This window comes from Setaria italica, chromosome IX, assembly GCF_000263155.2.
Source record: "Setaria italica strain Yugu1 chromosome IX, Setaria_italica_v2.0, whole genome shotgun sequence".
NCBI lineage: Eukaryota > Viridiplantae > Streptophyta > Magnoliopsida > Poales > Poaceae > Setaria > Setaria italica.
The window spans coordinates 57,330,949-57,351,319 of record NC_028458.1 but is presented as its reverse complement, the minus strand read 5'-3'; the positions used below and the strand labels follow the sequence as shown (position 1 = coordinate 57,351,319).

At 47.1% G+C, this 20,371-nt stretch overlaps 2 protein-coding genes across 3 annotated transcripts; both read right to left on the bottom strand.

Annotated features, from left to right (window-relative positions):
- Nucleotides 1–5,373: 5,373 nt before the first annotated feature.
- LOC101764470 lies at nucleotides 5,374–7,346 on the bottom strand. Its single transcript, XM_004985831.2, has 3 exons — nucleotides 7,213–7,346; nucleotides 6,394–6,564; nucleotides 5,374–5,672 (listed from the first exon to the last, which is right to left on the bottom strand). Exons 1-3 carry the CDS (start codon nucleotides 7,300–7,302, stop codon nucleotides 5,589–5,591), a joined length of 345 nt encoding a protein of 114 aa, XP_004985888.1. The 5' UTR covers nucleotides 7,303–7,346; the 3' UTR covers nucleotides 5,374–5,588.
- A 1,658-nt stretch (nucleotides 7,347–9,004) lies between these two features.
- Nucleotides 9,005–15,386, bottom strand: LOC101763796 (NAC domain-containing protein 37). 2 transcript variants are annotated; one of them, XM_004985829.2, is made up of 4 exons: nucleotides 15,231–15,386; nucleotides 11,244–11,429; nucleotides 10,837–11,108; nucleotides 9,005–9,867 (listed from the first exon to the last, which is right to left on the bottom strand). In XM_004985829.2, exons 2-4 carry the CDS (start codon nucleotides 11,404–11,406, stop codon nucleotides 9,232–9,234), a joined length of 1,071 nt encoding a protein of 356 aa, XP_004985886.1. In that variant the 5' UTR covers nucleotides 11,407–11,429; nucleotides 15,231–15,386; the 3' UTR covers nucleotides 9,005–9,231. The 2 variants fall into 2 exon arrangements, with proteins under 2 accessions (XP_004985886.1, XP_022678630.1); XM_022822895.1 differs by lacking the exon at nucleotides 15,231–15,386 and having other exon boundaries at nucleotides 11,244–11,769.
- Nucleotides 15,387–20,371: the final 4,985 nt, after the last annotated feature.

The window sequence follows — 20,371 nt, the reverse complement described above, 5'->3', positions numbered from 1 at the left end:
AATGAGATGCCCATTCTGTGCTCGGCTCCCATCGATGCAGCAGTTTTCCTCATCCGATTCTGATCTCACGCGCCATACAGTACACAACTCGCAGCACAGGTAGCGACCATCGGGTGCATGTCAAGATCCCAGCTGCTTCTTCTTCTTGCTAACTATGCCGCGGTAATCACAGGAGGGTCATACGATCGGAAGTCATCAACCAGTGTCCATAGACGCTTTGCTCCCGGCCGTAACCTACAAATTCGCTTCGTCTCTGATCTTTTCGATTATTACTATGTGGTTTACGTTTTCTTTGCATTTCTCTCTTTCCATTCCAAATTCCCCAACATACTAGGATGATTAGGGAGCGCAGTCCACGTCTCGCTCACTGTACATGAATTCCGGCCATCTCTTCCCACCGTGACACCCGGACTCGCTGTGCTCCCAATTGCTTGGTCGTCGGAGTCTAGCATCGCAGCTGAACCGCACAAAACTTTCCGTCCAAATCCTTCCATAATCCGAGATCGAACATTCGAATGAAATGACGTCCGGTGAGTGTGCGTGTGACATGTGGACCAGGCAGACGTACGCGCACCACAACAGAGCTAGAGGCAGAGAGTTTAGCGGCTTGGTGGGCCGGGGATGCCGCCGGAATCGAAGTTATCGCCAAGGCCTGCACGATGGAAGGCGATCAACGACTGTTGTTGAGGAAAAAAAATTCGGTGGGACGGTCCGCAAAGACCTCACCGTGAGGACCTGCTCTCGATTTCTGCCGCGTGGCCACCCGACCGCATCGACGCTCGCGCCCTCGTTCGCAGGGCAACGCAGGCTCGCGCGCTCATTCGCAGGAAACGCAGGCTCGCTCGCTCGCTCGGCTCTCTCCAACAGCCGCTGGCTCGGCTCAGGCCACGTCTCTTGCTCGAAATTGCAGCGGCGGCAGTGGATGATGGAGACGACGGCAGCGAACAACAGTGCAGAGGCGGCGAACGACGGCTAATGCGGCGGACTTATGAATCACAGCCACTAATGCAAATAAGACATTTAGTTTGGTCATGGTACTAGCTAGCTCCAACACCCCGATCAAGGTGAAAATTCATGTTCATCTTCATCCGTTTTCATGGGATACGTTAGGCCGGAGGAGACACAGTACGCTAGAGAGAAAAAAGTGTTTGCATGTCATACTCGAGGCATCCCATCATGTGAAGCCTGGAGGCAGCGGCGGGACTGGAAGGTGGAGGCGACGGCAGAGGAGGATGAGGCGGTCGTAGGGGGTGCCAGTGGGCAAGGCGACTTCGGCGTACTACGACAGCCGTGGTGGAGGACGACAGATGCGACAGAAGCAGAGGATGAGAGAGATTGACGGGAGATTGGTTGGACGAGGGGACTGAGGCGGACCACGGCAGGACGGCGGCGGCGTAGGATGCTGGAGGTGACAACTTGCGGAACAGATGTGGCACCGGCTCTCGACAGGGAAGAAGGAACTGAGCCGTCCGCTTCGAGACGAGCGCCTGAGCTGCACGCATTGAGCTGAGTACGAGCGTTGTGGTTGCTGAGGTGTCGATCCGCTTGGGTGGCCACGCGGCAGAAATCGAGGGTAGGACCTCATGGTGAGGACTTTGGGACCGTCCCCATCTAATTTTTTCTTGTTGTTGAGAGCCATCGATGGAGCAAGCAAGATTACCGGAGACAGGTAGCCATCATGCCTGCAGGGGTATTTGGGAGACAGGGGCTAAACTTTAGTCTTTGTCACATCGAATGTTTGACACTAATTAGGAGTATTAAACATAGGCTAATTACAAAACTAACTATACAACTTCTAGGCTAAATCGCGAGACGAATCTATTAAGCCTAATTAGTCCATGATTTGACAATGTGGTGCTACAGTAATCATTCGCTAATGATGGATTAATTAGGCTTAATAGATTCGTCTCGGGATTTTGCCTAGGGGTTGTGAAATTGGTTTTGTAATTAACCTATGTTTAATACTCATAATTAGTGTCCAAACATTCGATGTGACAAGGCTAAAGTGTAACCTCTGGTATCAAACGATTCCATGCGTATGCTAAGGGGGTGTTTGGATCCTGGAGCTAAAATTTAGTCCGAGGGCCCGTCCGGCAGCTGAACCTCTCGCCGTCGGTCCACTTGCCTCGGCTATCATGATCTACGATGCCCAAGACGTCCATTCCAAGGTGTCACGCTAGATACAATCAAAGAGCCGCGCAACACTTCCCTTCCCGTGACATTTCGGGTTCCAAAAATCAATGGTGCAAGCTACTGGCTCGTTCAATTTATTGCGAAGCACATCAGCATTACAAGTACCGAGATCATTTTCACATTTTTTCTCTCTCTACCAGAGTCTGACAGTGCTGGGTGGTCTAAAATTGAGCCCCCAAATGTAAGTAGTAATCAGTAATACACTTCATTTTACTACTACATGGCAAACTCAAATCCATGTGGAAATTGTATTCGAATGGGAATCCCGCGTTCTGAAACGGCCTGCCAACCAACCAACCAAATCATCAAGCAAAGCATATGCAAATCAGTTAAAACTTCCGTAGTGCTGCTACCAAACTGCTGTTCCGATTCCGATTCACACTCCGACGGCCATGACAAGAACGAAAGAAAGACGGGGAAGAAAACTGTACACCGATGAGTCCAAGGTCCTGCTCTACATACTCAAATCTGCATGCACGCCGGCGGCCGCGCACGCGCTGATCATCTCTCCGGGACGACGGTGGGGGCGACGGGCGGTCGGTCGGCGCCGGCGCGGAGGCCGCCGAGCCAGCGGCCGGCGCCGGAGGCGAAGAGGGAGAGCCAGGCGACGAGCGGCGTGCCGAGGAGGACGAGGCCGACGGGCACCATCCAGAGCTGCTGGTGCGACGGGTGGAACGCCACCGCCCACCACACCAGCACGCCGGCCCCCGCCAGCCCCACCCCCGCGACGCCCGCCGCGGCCGCCCACGCCGCCCTCCCTTCTCGCTCCGCCGCCCGCTCCCCTCCGGCGCCGCCCATCTCCAGGGCGACGAGGCCGCCATCAGGCCTCCTCCCTCCACCGCCGACGGCCGCCTTGGGCGCCCCCTCTCGCTGCGCCATGACGACGGGGCCGAGGCCGGCCTGCTACGTGAAGGTGGAGGTGGAGTGAGCTCGCGCTGCTTGCTGGGCCCGTGGGCGACTGGCGGGCGCCAAGTGAATATACAGTAGGAGTGGGGAGTACGCGGGGAAAGGGAATTGAAGGCGGCGCAGGCTGCTGGGGAGGGGGTCATGTGGGCGGGCTTATCTGGTGACGCCAACCCCAGGCCAGGCCTCACGCGGTCACGCCGTCACGCGACGCGCCACCGGGGTTTTCCTCCATCCACGTCAGATCACAGCCAGCTTTGAACTCGCCCACCACCTCATCCAGCCAGCTACTGCTAGCTAGCTAATCTTTGGTTCGGTTGCTCCGGATGACAGAGGAGAGGCTTCTGCCGGCGAGGCGGACAAGGATGACATGCCGGCGTGCCCCCTGCCCCGAGAGCACGGCTCGGACGGGGCGTTTCGTCGTATCGTGTCGCGTACTACGTGAAACGACAGAGCACGGAGGGGAACTGTGTGACGCAGTTCGGTGTACTTGAGCTTGTTGTGCCAGTGTGCCACGCAGCGCAGAGTTCGCGCCTTCCTCAGCACGTGGTGGGTCCTGGAACCTGGAAGGATTCAAGGAAGCGCGCGCTCGTGTTCCGGACTTGTTCTGCGTCCGTGTTGTTTTGTCAGGTAATGGTTGTTCTTCCTCGCTTCATTCCTTATGCAGGAGTGTATTGTTCTTCAGACAACAAGAGCCTGTGAATTTCTTGCGCTTAACAAGTGCACTAGCTAAATTGGAGATCATCACTGTGAACGCACAAATTGCACTTTGGAGTGTCCATCCATCAGTTCAAGAAACACTGCCACTAGCAATCTAGCATTATTGAACCTAGGATAGAACAAGATACTCCTACCACAATGCTGCGCGGGTCCCTCAGCTCAGAGGCTGCCCTCCAAGCTCGGAATCAAGACAAGTCAGGATTAGAACTCTAGAACCCAAGAAGCTCCCGTCGTCGTCTCCAGCCGGTCCTACCCCGTTCGCCTAGGAATATTTGCTCTCTGGCTAGCACGAACCACCACTGATGCCGACTCATGAGTTGCGTTACATCTGTTCACAGGTGCCCATCATCTTGCCAAAAGCTGCTCGGAGTAGGGCTCACGACGCTCGTGCTCCTGTTCTATCTTCTATGGCGGGGCGGCCCACCATTTCCCTCCTCTGCCATTGGCGGTTTCAGCAACAGAAACTGCTGGCACGGGAATATTTCAGGTGAGGACTCAAATCGATGTGAGAGCACGGGAACGAACGCGCACATTGTTGCGGCCACTCAGATCAGCCTGAGGACGACGGTTCCGACCCTCCTCTTGGACCTTCTTTCTTTGCCTCCCGGCTGCTGGACGTCGCTGCCGCCTGATTAACTCGTACGCTGATTGATGGCGGCTTAACCACATAAATTCATCCGTGGCAAATCATGGTGGTTGCTCACTGGCTCCTCCAACTGACGGATCAGAAGAAACGGCAACCTGAAAGTCATCTGATAACGCGTGCTTTTCACCTATCACCAAGATGTGCACAAGTGGAGATGAAACAGAGACGAGCATGGTATCTGCCGTTCTTTGTAGCATTTTAGGTTCCTACCACAAGTTCCCCGTTAAGGTTCTGTTTGGGAGGGCTTCTCCTAAAACAGCGAAGTCAAAGTCAAGTTAAAGCCAAAGAAGTCAAAAATAGTGACTTCACCTGGCTTCCAGTTCATTTTAACATCGGCTTATCAAATGACTTCACGCTATAGTGCTTCGTTTTGCATAAAATAGGTGAATCCAAAGCTGAAATAAACCCTCCCTGACGGGGCCTAAAACCAGCAGGCTGCTGCCTACTTCGAATCACATGCTATTAACCTACATTACTTTTTTATAAAGTGAAGATCGGGGCAATGAAAGCTCCTCGAGAGGTTTCCTTGACGGGTAAAAGTCTTTCCACGCTATTGCGCACTGGCTCGGTTCTAGTCGACTTGTCGAAAGCCCAATTGATCTGCACTTCTCTTGCCGCAGATACCGTTCGCGTGGAAGCACCGAGCAGGCACTGACCACATGAACGTCTGGCCGTGGTTGCCTGCACATCATCGCCTGTGGCAGCTCCGGCATGATTGTAGGTGTCTGAAAACAGTTAAGAGATCACTTCAACTGACATGCCAAAATTCACCCGGGGAAAGATGACAAACTCCTGCGGATGATACTATACTACCACAGCTTGATTTGTCTCACATTGGAATCAAAATAAAAGCAAACCACCATATAGATACAATGACAGTGGTAAATCTCAATGCAGCAGCACTGTCTCCGTTAGTAAAGGAGCTGGACTTTCTTCATAGTTATGAAAGAGCTGAGTTCAAGTGGCACCTTGAAGAACATAATATGGACATTGTATTAACCGAATGACAAAGTCATGGTTCCATTTCTCATCCCATTGGGATGGACAAATATACCATGGGAACATACAACAAGAATAAGCAGGCTCAACTTATGTTACAACTAACACTACAGGTCAAAACTTCCTCCTAATCCGAGTTCTGTTTCTCCTCAATGCTTGATTTGCTGAGGATAAACACACCAAGAATGATCAGACCGGCGCCTGCAAACCACTGCATAAACACATCTCCATGTCAAAAAAGCAGTCTTAAGAGCAATACAAAATAATCTCGAAACAACCATGTCAATTTAAGGGAACATGTTATAAGGATCAATAAAAAAATCAAATTGCATTGAGTATTACCCTAGTTAGTTTGTTGATACTGGCAAGGCTTAATTGATATAGATCATGTAGTATTTCACATACAGATGTAGAGGATGATGTTATATATTGATGACTCATGACCAGAAGCCACCTGCCATGGGCAGTATCCCATGCTGATGCACCAATGTGCAGCAATTTATTATTCCAATGTGTTATTATTTCTTCCATATGAATTAGTTGTACATATCAAAATACCAACGGAATTAGACATCTCTTTCATTATGTGACTCATTACATATACCAGGAAGGCAATACGGAAAGGCTTTCTTTGACTATGAGGAAGAACCAAGTTAAGTACAAATTTGCATGGTTAAACATAAGGCAAAAAAAGCCAAACAAGATGAAATGCTGCAAACTCCATGGCATCTGATTTTTTGTATGCTGTTTAGGGGTTCCTGAACATTCTTATCAGTCTCCACCTCATCTGGGATACAGTAACTCCTATACCATAAAAGAAGCAATTCGGGATGGCAATTGGAAATCTTGACAGAGACCATAAATAGAACAAATAAATGGAGATATGATGATCCTTATGATGCACCGCAGAAAATGGAGAGTTCCCATGTTACCTTAGAAGGCAGGGGCTCATGAAACAGGAAATACCCTGCAAGCCCCGATGAGATGAAGTTCGCAGCAAAGTTTGTGACTGTTGCCTGGAGGGACGACAAAGCTTTGAGGCTGTTGACATAACACCCCCACATTGTGACGTTGAAAAGTATCACCATGCCATATTTGATCAGCTGTGTTAAACGAGATCAGAGTAAGTGACAGTGTAAATTGTGCCATGAAGCAGGAAACTGAAACCCCAGGCACAACAGTAAGAAAGAGTTCTTTTCCCCTTAAGAAAGAAGGCAGATGATTGTTTTTTCCCTTTTTATTGGATGGATAGTATTTCCCATCTCTTGTTCAAGAAAAACTTCAGCAACAAAGTTGATAGTGCTATGTGAGGAATTCTTCCTTTCGGTTTTCGATGATTGTACCAGCTTTAGCTTACAATGGTTATTCAACCAGCTGGGACTGAACCCCTAAGGTCTTGGGTAGGTATAAAGTATAAACTAGTGAGGTGTTCTTCACGAATTGCGTATTAATACTCCAGCGCATCATAATAGCGTTTAATTCCACTTTTGAAACATGTCCATGATGTCAGCGCCTAGTTTCTGCATGTGATCCCATTTGTGTTCATCAAACAAAGAGGGTCAAAATCTAAAGTCAAATTCTCCAGCAAACACTTCCGGACGTAAGCAAGTAGTTCATGACCATGAACTCAGCATCAAAATAAATTGACTAGCCCGAAGCTCCGAAGCCGACACAGGAAAGGAATCTCAGATCATATAGGGAGAGCGAGCAGTAGAGAGGGATGAGGAGGGGGTAGGTTGGTGTCGCGGTACCAGAGTAGCGAAGAACTTGGCGGAGATGGCGGCGAGCGCGGCGTTGAAGCCCGCCGCGAGGGCCCACCCGTAGCCGCCGCCGTTCGCCATCCCTCCACCTCACCGGGGATCCGCTCCTCCTCTGAATCTCTGATTTGCTGGACCGATGGTGGAACCGGCGGCAGCCGGCCGTAGACGGCCAGGGAACACAACTGGGCTGAGGAGGCCCAAATTGGGAAGCGGGCTTTATTACCAGGCCGAATAAGCCCACACAGTACATGGGCTCTCCTAAATGTTAGTATGGCCTCTTCTGGCTTTGTCACCAAGGCCCATATACATATGCTGGTCGTGACTCGGATGCCCTAACCGCTTCGGCGAAGCCGGCCGCCGGGCGGTTGGCATCGTCCCCAGTCTGCCCACGCCCGCGCCACCGCGCTGGGCTCTGCTGGTGTTTGGATTCTTCCTAATCTTCGATCCCTTGATCGTTTATGAAATTCAGTCTTCGGTGAAGAACAGGCCTGCATCAGGAATGATGCATTTCATTTATTTGCTACGCACCTCCGATCCTGAACTAATGCTAACCTGAAATATTTTCTTCTATCACCAGTCTTCTTGATTATTCTCGTTTGCAATCACTAGCTGCTTGTTGGATTATTGAAAGAAGGTTGCAAGGAAGCATCTGTATGTACGCACTGTACGCGATGTCTTGAACATGTCACTCCGGAGTTTGGATGCACAGATTCATCAGGCGTTCATTTGAGATGTTCTTCCAGGTAACGCTCTTTTGAGACACTTTTTTTTAAGAAACCTTTTGAGACATACTATGTCATGCATCGCTTTGAGGTCTACTCCCTCCATCCCTTTTTATCTATCGCTTGGGAAGCGTGATTGTAAGGGCAGCACACTTCTCAAGCGACAGTTATTAAGGAACAGAGGGAGTATATATTTACATAAGAAAATATATGGACTATCTTTGAGCCATGTATCATGTACGATATCTCTGTTGAAAAATGTTGTTCAAAGTTTGTAACTGCACTCATTTAAGACCATAGATCGATATTGCCATATTTGGAATGTCTATCAGGGGCAAATACTGCTCCGCTCTTGACACGAATAATCTTCACAGTTATACTTGCTCATGGATAGTTTGAGCATGGAATCCTGAACTGCAACTATTGTACTCTTTCCACACACTGATTTCGCCTTCTAAGTTGAGAGATCTTGTCTTTAGCCATGGTGACAAGTTAAAGAGTGAAATGTGCTGTCTGGATTCTTAACTAGGTCCACAAACTAAACTAAGGATATGGGTCATTAAACTGCTAGTAATTCACTCCAGTGAGAATCTGGATTCTCTCTCATTTTAAAAGTTTATAAGAACCTATATTCTCACTTGGAGATGAACCACTGGAAAAGATTAAGGACACGGTCCTCATTTTCAGACTCTATGAATCTGTAAGTCAGAATCAATAAAATTTTAAGGAGTCTATTGCATTTCCCTCCAAGATATAAATACATTTTCTTAATTAAAAAAGTTGTTCCATTATTTCCCCTATTATATTGGTTTGCCTGTTGTTTTCCTTTTTGATTTTATGGTTGGAACCTATACTGTTACTATTCAGAATGCGGATTATTGTATATGCACTGAAACTGTTAAGCATTTTTTCTTGCTCGACGTATTCAAGCTACGTACCTGGCGAAGACTATTGTGTACGATACTATACTATGTCTATGCCGTAGCTGGTGACGAAGCCATTGACAAACGAGAAGTGCTACACGCATGTTAGGTCACATCAACCAGAAGACAATCACATCGGCCGGAATGCCATGCATCTTATGACTCTGCACAGAGACAGATGAACATTACAATCACATTTGTTGATCAGAAACATACAAAATGGAAGTAGAAGAAAAGAAAGGAAAACGAGCACCAATAACTTTCAGCTATAACCATATAATATATCACATGCACCATCCCCATATGCATGCATCCGCGCCGCAGCGTGCACACGCGCACGCGCACGGCGCGCCGCCGCCCGCCACTCATTTCTCGAACACGCAGAGTCCAAAGTCGCCGTCCCCGCCGGCCGGGCCGAGCAGCCCCGTCCACCTCTCCGCCTCCTCCCTCCCGTCGCTGTTGAGGAACAGCAACGCCGCCATGTCATCATCCTCACCGTGCTCCAAGCCCACATTGGCCATGGCGGCCGCCGGCGCCGTCGCCTCCAAGCTGCCGCCGCACTCCGTGGGACTGAGCTGCGACGCGACGAACTTGTCGAGCGCCCTCCAGTCCGTGGCTACCTTGTCGGCCCGCGCCTTCTTGCCCCGCCTGCCGCTTTCGGCGCCGTCCACCTCATCGGCCGACGACGCTTGGCTTGGGTTGGGCGCGAGCGGCGCCGACGGGCTCTCGAGCTGCGGCAGCTCGACCAGGTGGCTGGAGTACTGCAGCAACACGGCGGCGCCGTCGAGCTCGGCCTCCTGCTTGAAGCGCGCGCTCTTGGACTGCCGCCTGATCTGCGCGTAAGCCGAGTTGGGATCCACGAACGCCGCCGCCTCTGCGGCCTCCGCGCCCATGACGCCGACCTCGCGGTAGGAGTAGCTGGACTCCCATGCCATCGCCATGCTGCGTGCCGGGTATGCTGTCCTCTTCTTGAACGCCCTGCACACCACCCAGCCTTCTTCCTGCAGCACAGAAGAAAATCATCTTGTTAATTAGATGTGAAATGAGATTTGCAAAATAGTGAAAGATGAAAATTATTTTAATTATATGTGAAGTGAGATTTTCAAAGTAGTGAAAGGAGTTAAAAAAAAGGTAACCGGCCATTTGCCTTTGCCTATCTGGCTATCTCCACTGGTTGATAGTGGAGTGCTGAAGCATTACCGGCACTGTGATGAGTACAAGCAGTATCTAGCTAGTTGCATACAGCTCGCAAACAATGGCGCGTGCAAGAACGTTCACACTGGTAAACCCTAACTAGAACATGCATGCGCATGCATTTCTATAGGAAAAGTTTTTGTTAGTGGTGAGGTCAGAAGAGTAGAAGTGTTTGGAAGTTTCAAGGGTCAAGTCTCACAAAAAGGGAGACTTATCTTGTGAGATCTAGAAAGCAATAGGAGGAGCATCTGTGGTGCTTTGCTACTGATGCATTGTATTGTCCATCAGTAGTGCTGCATGAGTTAGACATGCACGCGTGCATCTTGGACTAGCTTCATTTATGCGCACTACTTTAGAGCGAGATCTCTTGGTCTCTACAATTGAGACATTAGCTTTTAACATATTGCTAATCTCCTGCTGCGTTACACATGTTTATATTAAGGTAAAGAACTCAACAAGGTGGTTGCAGTAAGCTAAACAAAGATGGTAACTAAATTAAGATGTGTTATAACTTATTAACCAAAATCAAGTTATTATTAGATGTCGTGAGCGTAGAAGAATGAGCTTGAAGTGGAAAAGTATCAACTGTGGGCAATATAATCTGCTTGGAAGTGGAGAAGTATCCACTGTAGGCAATAATAATGCACCAGTACTCTTTGACTTGTGAATTTGGAGTAGTGGAATATAAAGAAAAGAGTATGCTTAGTGGTTAGTGCATCTATGCTGTGAGGGTAAATTAACGTAGATCATCACGGAGATCATGAGGGAGAGCTTGCCTGTGGCGGCGCATTCTCGTCGGTCTCGAGCCGGTACTCGTGCATGATCCAGTCGGTCTTCTGCCCATTGGGCGCCCTGCCCTTGTAGAAGACGAGCGTCTTCCTCATGCCGATGAGCCGGCTCTTGTCGTGGACAGCCTTGTCCCTCCCCGTGGCCTTCCAGAACCCGGCCATGGTGGCCCTATTGGTCCTTGTCCCCGTCGGGTACTTGCGGTCCTTGTAGCTGAAGAAGTACCACTCGTTCTGCTCCTCGTACCCGATCCCGCAATGTTCTTCATTAATTTGCAGGAAAATATAGGCACAGAATTAAGATCAGCTTCCATAATGCAAGCAAAAAGGGAGCTTGCTAACTCCAAGCACATAATGCATCATGCTCTGAATCGAAACCCTGCCTCAGATTAGTATACCTTGGAGATCCCAGGGCTCGATGCGGTAGAGATCGATGTCGCGTATGACGTCGAGGTCAATCTTCTGGGAGGCCACCTTCTTCCTGAGGTAGTAGCCGACGAGCTCCTCGTCGGTGGGGTGGAACCTGAAGCCAGGGGGCACGCATGATTCCATGGAGTCCATATGATCACCACCACTAGCAGCACCTGAGGATGAGAGCGCATCAGATTCAGCGTCGCCTCGCTCAGCCCCTAAATATCCATCCACCCAATGCAATGCAAATGATATAGCTCGCGAGTGGCATGCTCTACTCCTAATATAAAGAAAGAAGACGGCAAGTGCTCGCATCATTCGATGGGAGCGAGCCTGCATTCTTTATAGTGGGAAGGAACAGCAAGTGCTCGCAGGAGTATTTTACAGTGAATGAGTGTGGCATGCAGTACTGCTGTAGAGACAGAGACAGACTGGACTGAAGAGGCAGTAGTGTTGTAGTGTGTATGGGTTTCAGTGCTTTAGAAAAATGCAGTCCAGCCAAACAGCCTCGAGCCATGCCTGTTGGGACTGCACTGTGCACTGTAGTAGGATATAGGACAAGGTACGGCAAAGCCTGGGGCAGGGCGCAGGGACAAATGTAGGTAAGCTACAGGCCTGCGAATCATGGTGTCGACTGTGGAATCAGGGGGCATGTGGGCTATGGTGAGCAGTGAATCATAGCGCCACTGCAGCCGCAGGATGCGTGGTCTGGCCAGGCCTCGCTCCGGTGCAACTTGCAGTCAGTGAGCAAGTGATTTCAATGTGTACGTCCAGCCGAGAATCTGTGAGCCTGAAGCTAGAGATTATAATTAGGGCACATAATAGTTCTGAACTTGCTAATAGGTTAGTTAGGAACTGCTAATGATCCCCTTGTCATGCTGATCGACCATAATGCATGTTCTTTTGAGATGGATGATGGTAAGCCTAGCAAAAACTTTTGCACAAAATGCTGTAGTAGTAGAAATAACAAAAGCTGATGGCATTTGCTAGTTTTTGCCGGGCGGCCGGGAGCTAGCTCATGCACGCGCTTGCATGCCTGCCGCCGCCGGTCGTCGTGGTGGTTAGAAAAAACATGGATAAGATGGGTGGGGCTGGGAGAAAAAGATAGAGAATAGAAACGTGAGGAAGGGCGGCCCTTTTCTTGGATCAGGCTGGCCTGCAAATAAAGCTACTGATCAGGCCTCCGCCGGGCGCGCGAGGCAACACAAACACTCACAGTCACAGAGCTAGTAACAGGAGGCAGGCAGGCATGCACAGACGAGGAAAAGCTAGGCAGCAGCCGGGCCCACACGGCCTCTGACCGCGTTGTCTCTTTGTCGAGGAATTCCATGGCACAGCACTACAGCAGGAGGAGACCACCCCGTTTGCGGCCTGCCTACATGAGCCTATATTTGCTGTGCCACCATACTAGTAGAGATAGAAACATGGCCTTCATGCTCGGCCCTGCTGGGAGAGAGGAGCAATGCAATGTATGTGACTGGCTCATGGGGCACGCAGGAATGGCAGCTGCTGTCTGTAGTGCACCTCACCGTAGTGTAGGATGGATCATGGATGGAGGGGGGCAGAGGAGAAGCTAGCTAGCTAGGTCCAAGCCATGGGTGATGGGGAGTAAATCATTTTTGATGTTCCCCCTTTGGCCTCTTGTGGGGTGCAAGTGCATGCCTTGCTGCTGCATGCATATGACTGCATGAGAGGGGGAGATAACTTTCCATTCAGTCATCACTAGTGGATCTCCTTCCATATTTCCTGCCCCACTAGAGAAATCATAAGTAAAAAAGGTTGTTCGCTATATAACTACCATATTTGTTTAAGGTCCCGTTTTGGAGAGTTTATTTTAGCTTCGACTTCACCAGTTTTGCACAAAACGATGCACTGTAGCGTAAAGCCATTTTGTAAGCTGAGGTCAAAATGAATTAGAAGCTGGGTGAAGCCACTATTTTTAGCTTCACCGGCTTTGACTTCATTGGTGAAGCCGTTATGGGAGAAGCCCTCCCAAACGGCCCCTAATTAGTTCATGTTCTAAAATGCAGGAATGTATACTGCATGTCAATTTCTAGAGAAAATATGTAAATAGTATCCTCGAAGGGGGTATCTTATGAGCCAAGCACAAATGAACTAGGGACTTCATTCTTTAAAAAATTAACAAATTTGAGTTTATTATATTAGAGATAAGAAGAGATGCATGACATGCCCGTGAAAGCACCACAACTGAATAAAAAATGCACATATATATCTTCTCTCAGCAGATTTCTATGACTAGAAACTAGTGTAGATCCTACTTGTGTTCCTCAAAGGTCTTGCTAAAAACTATTGATATTCCCTTTGGTAACGTTATGTCTTTGAACAAAAGGGCAGGCAATTCTAAGCATAACTACACACCTAGAACTTTACCCTAACATTTTAGATTTCTCACATGAAAAGTAATATTAATGGATTCTTAATCAAAAGTCATCTACCTGTAGCAATTTAACTTATTTTTTGAACTTATTGCCAAAAGAATAATGGTGAATGTTTTGCATAGGAGATTGTGCCCATGTCCTAATAAAAACAAGATAAATCTGGCTGAAGGTAGTATATAAAGATGAAGTGATGGAACCAATCTTATAGGTGCTGAAATCCTCAGCAAAAAGGTTTTATATTACACATGATGCAATGTGTGTGTGAGAGAGAGAGATGGTGGTCCTATAGCTATGTATAGAATGTCTGATCAGAAGGAACAAGCTTCAGTTAATTGATTCCCAATGGCCAATGGGCTGTATATAGCTAACTTGTACTCCCCCATATATATGTATTTTTTCGGTTCATAAACACATGCTGTGTTTACAGATACCTTCTGCATCGATCATTCCTATTGTACCAAACACATGCAATGAAATCACACATTTTACTTTCAAATTAATGTCACGCATAGATCTTTAGATTATGCACAAGATAATCATGTATATGCAAAACCTATCGTTCTTCTGAAGCACTAGAAAATATGGATTCAAGTAAAACCACATTAAGAGTTCAGACTTATGCTTGATCGACCACCTAACTAAGTGCAGCTGGCAATGTACAAACATTTTTATTCGCAGTTAATCATTCATTTATCTTTTTGCGAAAAGTGAAATAAAGCAGATAAAGAATAGGTATGATCATGCTAAATGCTTTTTTCGGATATAAGCATATCCATCATGCGTTTTCTGAAGATAGATGAAAATATGATTGTACATGGGCTCAATCAGGAGGACGTTCACACACGTTCTGATGATTTTCACAGACAAACTTTGGCTAGCTTCACCACCACATAAAAAGGCCTTACTACATTTCCTTATTATGCAGGTAATACCAGGATGCTGAAGAAAAAAATATTTTAAATAAAAAAGGAGCAGAATGCACTCCTATATGCAAACATGCATGTAAAGATAAGCAATATTGATTTTGTCATCTGACTATAGCTTGTAAAAGGGATACGTGTGCATGCCTACAAGCAAATTCAACAATTTTAACAATATGATTTTTAATCAATGTTTCCAAAAATACAAATATATCTGTAGTTACTTTTACCAAAGTATTTTCTCTTACTACCCCTTTACTTTTTTTTCTGTCCATTCCTACGAGGACCAATTCATGGGGCAAAGATGTATATATGCCTCCTTGATCTGTAGATATATATGATATACAACACCACGCCATATGTAACATAAGTTAATGTGGCTCCGATGGGTGTGTATCTCTGGATTCTCGAAGATTGAAGAGATCGTGAAGAGGAAAAGTAGAGGAGAAAAGGCACCTCTCTCTCATTCAAATACACCGGCTGTCAGTTACAGTATTTCAAGCAGAAGGAAATTAAAGAAAAGATCAAACAAAACCAGATCAAAACTAAACGGGCAAGCTAGCTAACGCATCAACATGAACGTATGCCTCATCATCGGATCGATCAGCCAAACCATGCATAACCAGTACAAGGAATTCCAAGCCTTGAAACTCACCTTCGATGATCGATCACCTACTGATCGATACCGGTTAGTCGCAGAGCTCTTGCCAGAGGAAGAGTGTATGCAGGTGTTCTTGATCTCTCGGAAGCTGGCTAGCTTGTGTTTGGAAGAATAAATAGCTTCAGGAGGAGAGCTTTGTGCTGGAGAGGTATAGAAGAGAATGAAGGAGAAAGGAGGGGGAGAAGGTGGCGAGTATAAAAAAGGGACGGGGTCGCTCTCCTTTCCGTCGCGCGTGGGCGAGGGGAATGAAGGCCTGTGGGCCCACGTGGGCCCTGCTGATGACATCACGCCTTCTTCTTCTTTGCTACTCTTCTTCCCCTTTCCTCTTTCTCTCTGGCTCTGGCCTCTTCGATCTCCATGGTCCATGCATGTGCTGCAGTACAGTCTCACAGAACAAAAGAACCTAGATAGCAGTAGCCTGTCTTCAATGGAGCCTGACATATACTTCGCATCTTGCTGACAGACTTCGCCATGCTAAAGCGAAGCCTAATTAGCTGTTAGCGGCCACCAGTTTGCTAGCTACTTGCAAGCCACGTTTAATCTAGCTAGTTAGGGCTACTCCGAATATCATCGAGCTTGAGCTCCGTAGATGCATGCATGATGGTACTTTGTTCTGCCTATTGTTATACTTAATTTCAGATTTCATTACTTGATCTATATATCGGTGAACTATGGTATTTAACTATGACTCTCGAACTTTTTTGAAGAACTGGCAATAATTGAGGTCCATAGATTTAACCCTGTTGCAAGAGAGAACATAAAACACCTGTTTATAACTAATCTTTAATTATGACTGTGATTATATTTAGGTTCTTCGTCATTTTCTTTCACAGGAAAAATGGGGCATGGATGCATGATTGTAAAAATGCTTTTCATCTGTGGCTAAGTCTGGTTTTGTTGCAATCAAGTGCATATGGTATTACAAATGGTACCACCCTGTGCTTTCAGCTGTTTGTATAGGACCATGCTGCCCGGATGACAGATGAACAAATGCACTCAGCTGTAGAGAGCTGCAGGCCCCGTACAGTTGTCCAGGTATCATGGCACTAGATAGGTTTCTGATCGATCGGTCCGCAATTATATTTTGATTTATTTGATGCATTTTAATTAAGCAAAGATGCGAAAAAATTAAATGCACTTGGGGTCCTTAAACTTTTCCCGAATTCTCGCTTAGGCTCACAGACTCTCAAAATGAGGATACATGCCATTGGCCATCCAATCTTGTTGAGTTGTTCACGATCTAGGTCTAAAACTACGGACCCGATTCTCACTTGGAGCGAACCACTTAATTAAAATTGAAGTATCCGGATCCTCACTTTCAGAATCTATATATGGACTTAGGTGAGAGTTTAAGAAAAACCTGAGGACCCTGTAGCTAGTGCATTTAATTTCACTCTATTAATTAAGGTGTTAATTTTATTATATTATCAGATGTAAATATATCACATACCGACCTAAAGTTATTAGCTAATAACAGGCAGCCGCATCACTTGGCAGAGAGATTGAAATTTTCTTCTCTGGTTGTCATGCAATACAAATCGGCCTTGTGATTATTATTTTGTGTCCTACCTAGAAATTTGTGCTGTCAGCCTTAGAGCATGCACCAAACTGATGAGGGACTAATTGCATATGTTAGCCTTAGCCATTAGCATTTAATCGATTATATTTCCAGAAGCATGATCAGGAGGAATTATGATGTCGATAACACTGGGCCGTAGGCATGCATTACAAAACATGTTGTGCGAAGTATGATGCCACCTACTACCACTGTTAGGGGCAACAACAAATTCTTCTTTGATAAGAGTGAATCAAATTTGGGAACCCTCACATCATTCCGGTTCTCATTGCTTGCTTGCTAGCTAGCTCCTGATCAACTCATGATCAAAGAAAAGATATTTACAATGATGTGGTGAAAGTGAAAAAAAATTCACATATTAAATTGCGCGCTTTGTGTGTAGCCTTTTTTTCCTCATCCTCTTCAATTTACTTGAATTTGTAAAAGTTTGTCAATATGAACAGTGCCATAGCTTTCTATATGCCTTTACCAACTTTACACTAGAATCCAACTATAACTAACGGTATCATGAGCTGAGTCAAGGAAATCTACGGAGTAGCTAGTGTTGATTATTGTTGATCATTATAAATGTGCTCTAATTCAACAAGACCACATATATATAGATGATAAAGGCAATAAGGATGGTCAAAATTCTTTAAGGTAAGGTAGGGCACGCATATATCTACAGATCTTTTCTTTTTGTTCAAGCAAAGAAAGTTCAAAAGCGAAGAAAGTTCAAAGGTGTGCCTTTCTTCAGTAATAAAACCTAACTTTCTGCAACTTCACAAAGGTTAGAGTTCCAGAACTAGTACATATCTTCTTCTTTTTTCATGTTTCAGAGACTAAAATTCTAGGAGACAGATTTTAATTAGTTCTCTTGGACCAAGTTCAATGCCTTCTTTTTAACGGAAAGAGTTCATTAATCATTAGTACAACATTTGTTGCAAAAATCAGCGATGTTACCTAGCAATTCTGTGCCCGGCCTGTTTGTGAAAAGTACACACCTCTTTCTTCTCCTCGAACAACTTATTCTAGTCATGTACGTTGTCTTTTCTCTCTGCAAAAAATTATGTGTTTGGTGTGTACTTGACTAATAACAAACTAGTACTTAGAGGAACATGAACCGGGGTAGTTCAGGATATGTGTATTCAATTGGCATCGTCACTGCAAGAAAACAATGATGCCCTTTTTGGTTTAGGGACCATACACATGTGTCTAGATGCAACAGAACCCTCAAAGACCTAAGGGATAGCTAGCTAGGAAAAGATTATGGACACAGGGCCCCGCCGGTTGCGCAATTTGCTTGGCCTCGGCATCATGTTTCTCGCGGGCGAGTGACTATAATAATTCCGCGCATACCGGCGCCGGCCCCCCTTTTGTTCCTCATCGATCAGCTTTGAGATGAGATGAGATGGATGGAGGTCAAACAGACACGGGATGAGCTAAGCCAATTCAGCCGGGGCCATGGCCTGCACTGCACCGGCAGGCGGCAGCTAAGGTAGCTGCTAATGATCGTGCAGGCTCAAGAGCAATCTCACGCGCGCTGATCCCGAGGGAATTGAACCTGCCCTGCCCCGTCACCGCGACATTCCCTGACTGAATGCGCTTTTGCTCCCTGGGCGACACGTTTTCAGAGTCTTCAGGCTCGCTAAACAGTTGTTAATTCAGGCTGTGCTGTGTGGTAGACCCGCCGTCTTCTTTCCATCTTTCTTTCTTTGGGGCAGGATTAGTGGTGCGGCATTAGGAAACAGGGCCAGCCGGATGCATGCTCGCTTTTCATGCATGTCTCCCCTTTGTGCTTCTTTGCTGCTTGATCCATAGGGCAGATATTTCGGTGCTTCTTCAAATGCATGGCCTCCTCCTGCATGACCCTTCATTCAACCACTAACTAGGAATTAATGTGCCTCAATGACATTAGTAACCTGCTGATCCAGATCAATACCAAGTACACAGTATGATGCCAAAAAAAAAGTTCTGATGGAACGAACTAAGGGACTTCTTGACAACAACTTCCCTATCGATCGGTAGTAGTAGCTAGAGTAGTAGCATATTGCTCAACATATCTATGATCTAGACCATGTGTTTTTTCGCTCAAATGATATTCGTTTTGGCTTTTCTAGATACATAGCATTCGCTACGTGTCTGGATCAGACACAATATATACGTGGGTGCATAGCAAAAGTTATGCATCTAGAAAAGCCGAAACGAATAATAACTTATAGCAATCTCCCTGTCAAAGTCTGAGGCTTCATCGTCCATGTGACTGCCACCGTACGCAGCAGCCGATCACCACATATTCCATATATCGCTGCGCTTTTCCATCTGTCGCTGCACACTTGGTGGCGTTCTTCTCTCTCTCATTTCTCTTCCCCATCAATCGATCTGCATGCGATGGAATAACAGGAACAGCAGACCAGCCGGCCGATCGGAAAGCTGTAACGGCACGCCATGTTCTTGGTGTGTCAAGCAAGGCCGCCGCAGCCGATGATCGATGACTTGGCCTCTCGTCCGCCAAGCATGTAACGGCATCTCCCCGAAAGGGCACTTAACAATAACAGGATAAGCTTAGGGCAGCTGTTACGCTTGTGCCGTACAGGTGTGTAAAATACAGTGCGTGGCCACCGATTGGTCCTCTCCTCTCCAGGTTAGTGTATACTAATCATGGTAGCTATACTCCAACCGGTAGTGAGGCCTCTAGAACTAGGTAGCTAGCTCTAGCTGCTTCCATCCAGTACACATCTCCTTCTTTAAGCTATCTCTGCATCTTTTTCTGAATCTAGCTACAAGCAAGTATAGTATACTTGTATTTATGATTATGATGCAGGAACATACGAGCACCGTAAAGCGGATGCAGATCGACGTACGTGTTCGACGGAGAGAAGAAACGGGGCGCAGCAGGCCAAGTTGCAACGCTGAATTGGGCGCTGTCCGATCGATCGGGCGCCGCCAGGACCCTACCACCACCATATCACCAGCTTAGCTGAAACGATGGCAGCCTCTGAAACTCGACACGTAGCTGCAGGCGATCGCTGTCAGGGCGACGAGGCAGAGAGGCGATCGAGAGGCTTTACGTACAAGATACACCAGGTACAAACACAGATGCAGCTAGGACGCACATCGGCGGCCTTGCACTCGACGGCGTTTAGCGCTACGAGGATCTCCACTTGTAACCTGTTGTGCCATCGCGAACGAGCACCTTCTGACAGTCGATCGGTTATGTTTACATGTGGCATGGCAGGATGAGTAGCTTGCAGTCAGGGAAGGAATGGGCACAGACGTCGCGACGGCCGGGGACGACGGACATGTGGTGCAACCACAGCGCGCGCTAGCTTGTTCAGTATATGATCATGCAGAGATTCAGAAAGCGAAGGTGAAAGCAAGCTCAATCATGTAGCCAAAACAGTGTTTCTTTGCCTTCTTGTCGCTAAAAGCGCCCAGATTTTTTCCATGGAAACGATGTAGCTCTCGGCCTTCCGGGAAGCATTCAGGTATGCCTTTAGCCTGATTGCTGCATATGCCTCTCTAGAAACTCTGGGCCGGGACCGGCGAGGGCAGCAAAGTCAAAAGCGGATCAGAAAGA

Excerpts from the sequence above, each read along its gene's own strand:
- LOC101764470 (XM_004985831.2), bottom strand. The coding sequence starts at position 7,302 with ATGGCGAACGGCGGCGGCTACGGGTGGGCCCTCGCGGCGGGCTTCAAC. Across the intron at positions 6,565-7,212 it reads CCAAGTTCTTCGCTACTCTG|CTGATCAAATATGGCATGGT; the intron begins GTACCGCGACAC and ends CGTTTAACACAG. Across the intron at positions 5,673-6,393 it reads ATGAGCCCCTGCCTTCTAAG|TGGTTTGCAGGCGCCGGTCT; the intron begins GTAACATGGGAA and ends GTGTTTATGCAG.
- LOC101763796 (XM_022822895.1), bottom strand. The coding sequence starts at position 11,595 with ATGCAGGCTCGCTCCCATCGAATGATGCGAGCACTTGCCGTCTTCTTT. Across the intron at positions 11,109-11,243 it reads CGAGCCCTGGGATCTCCAAG|AACATTGCGGGATCGGGTAC; the intron begins GTATACTAATCT and ends AAATTAATGAAG. Across the intron at positions 9,868-10,836 it reads ACGAGAATGCGCCGCCACAG|GAAGAAGGCTGGGTGGTGTG; the intron begins GCAAGCTCTCCC and ends TCTGTGCTGCAG.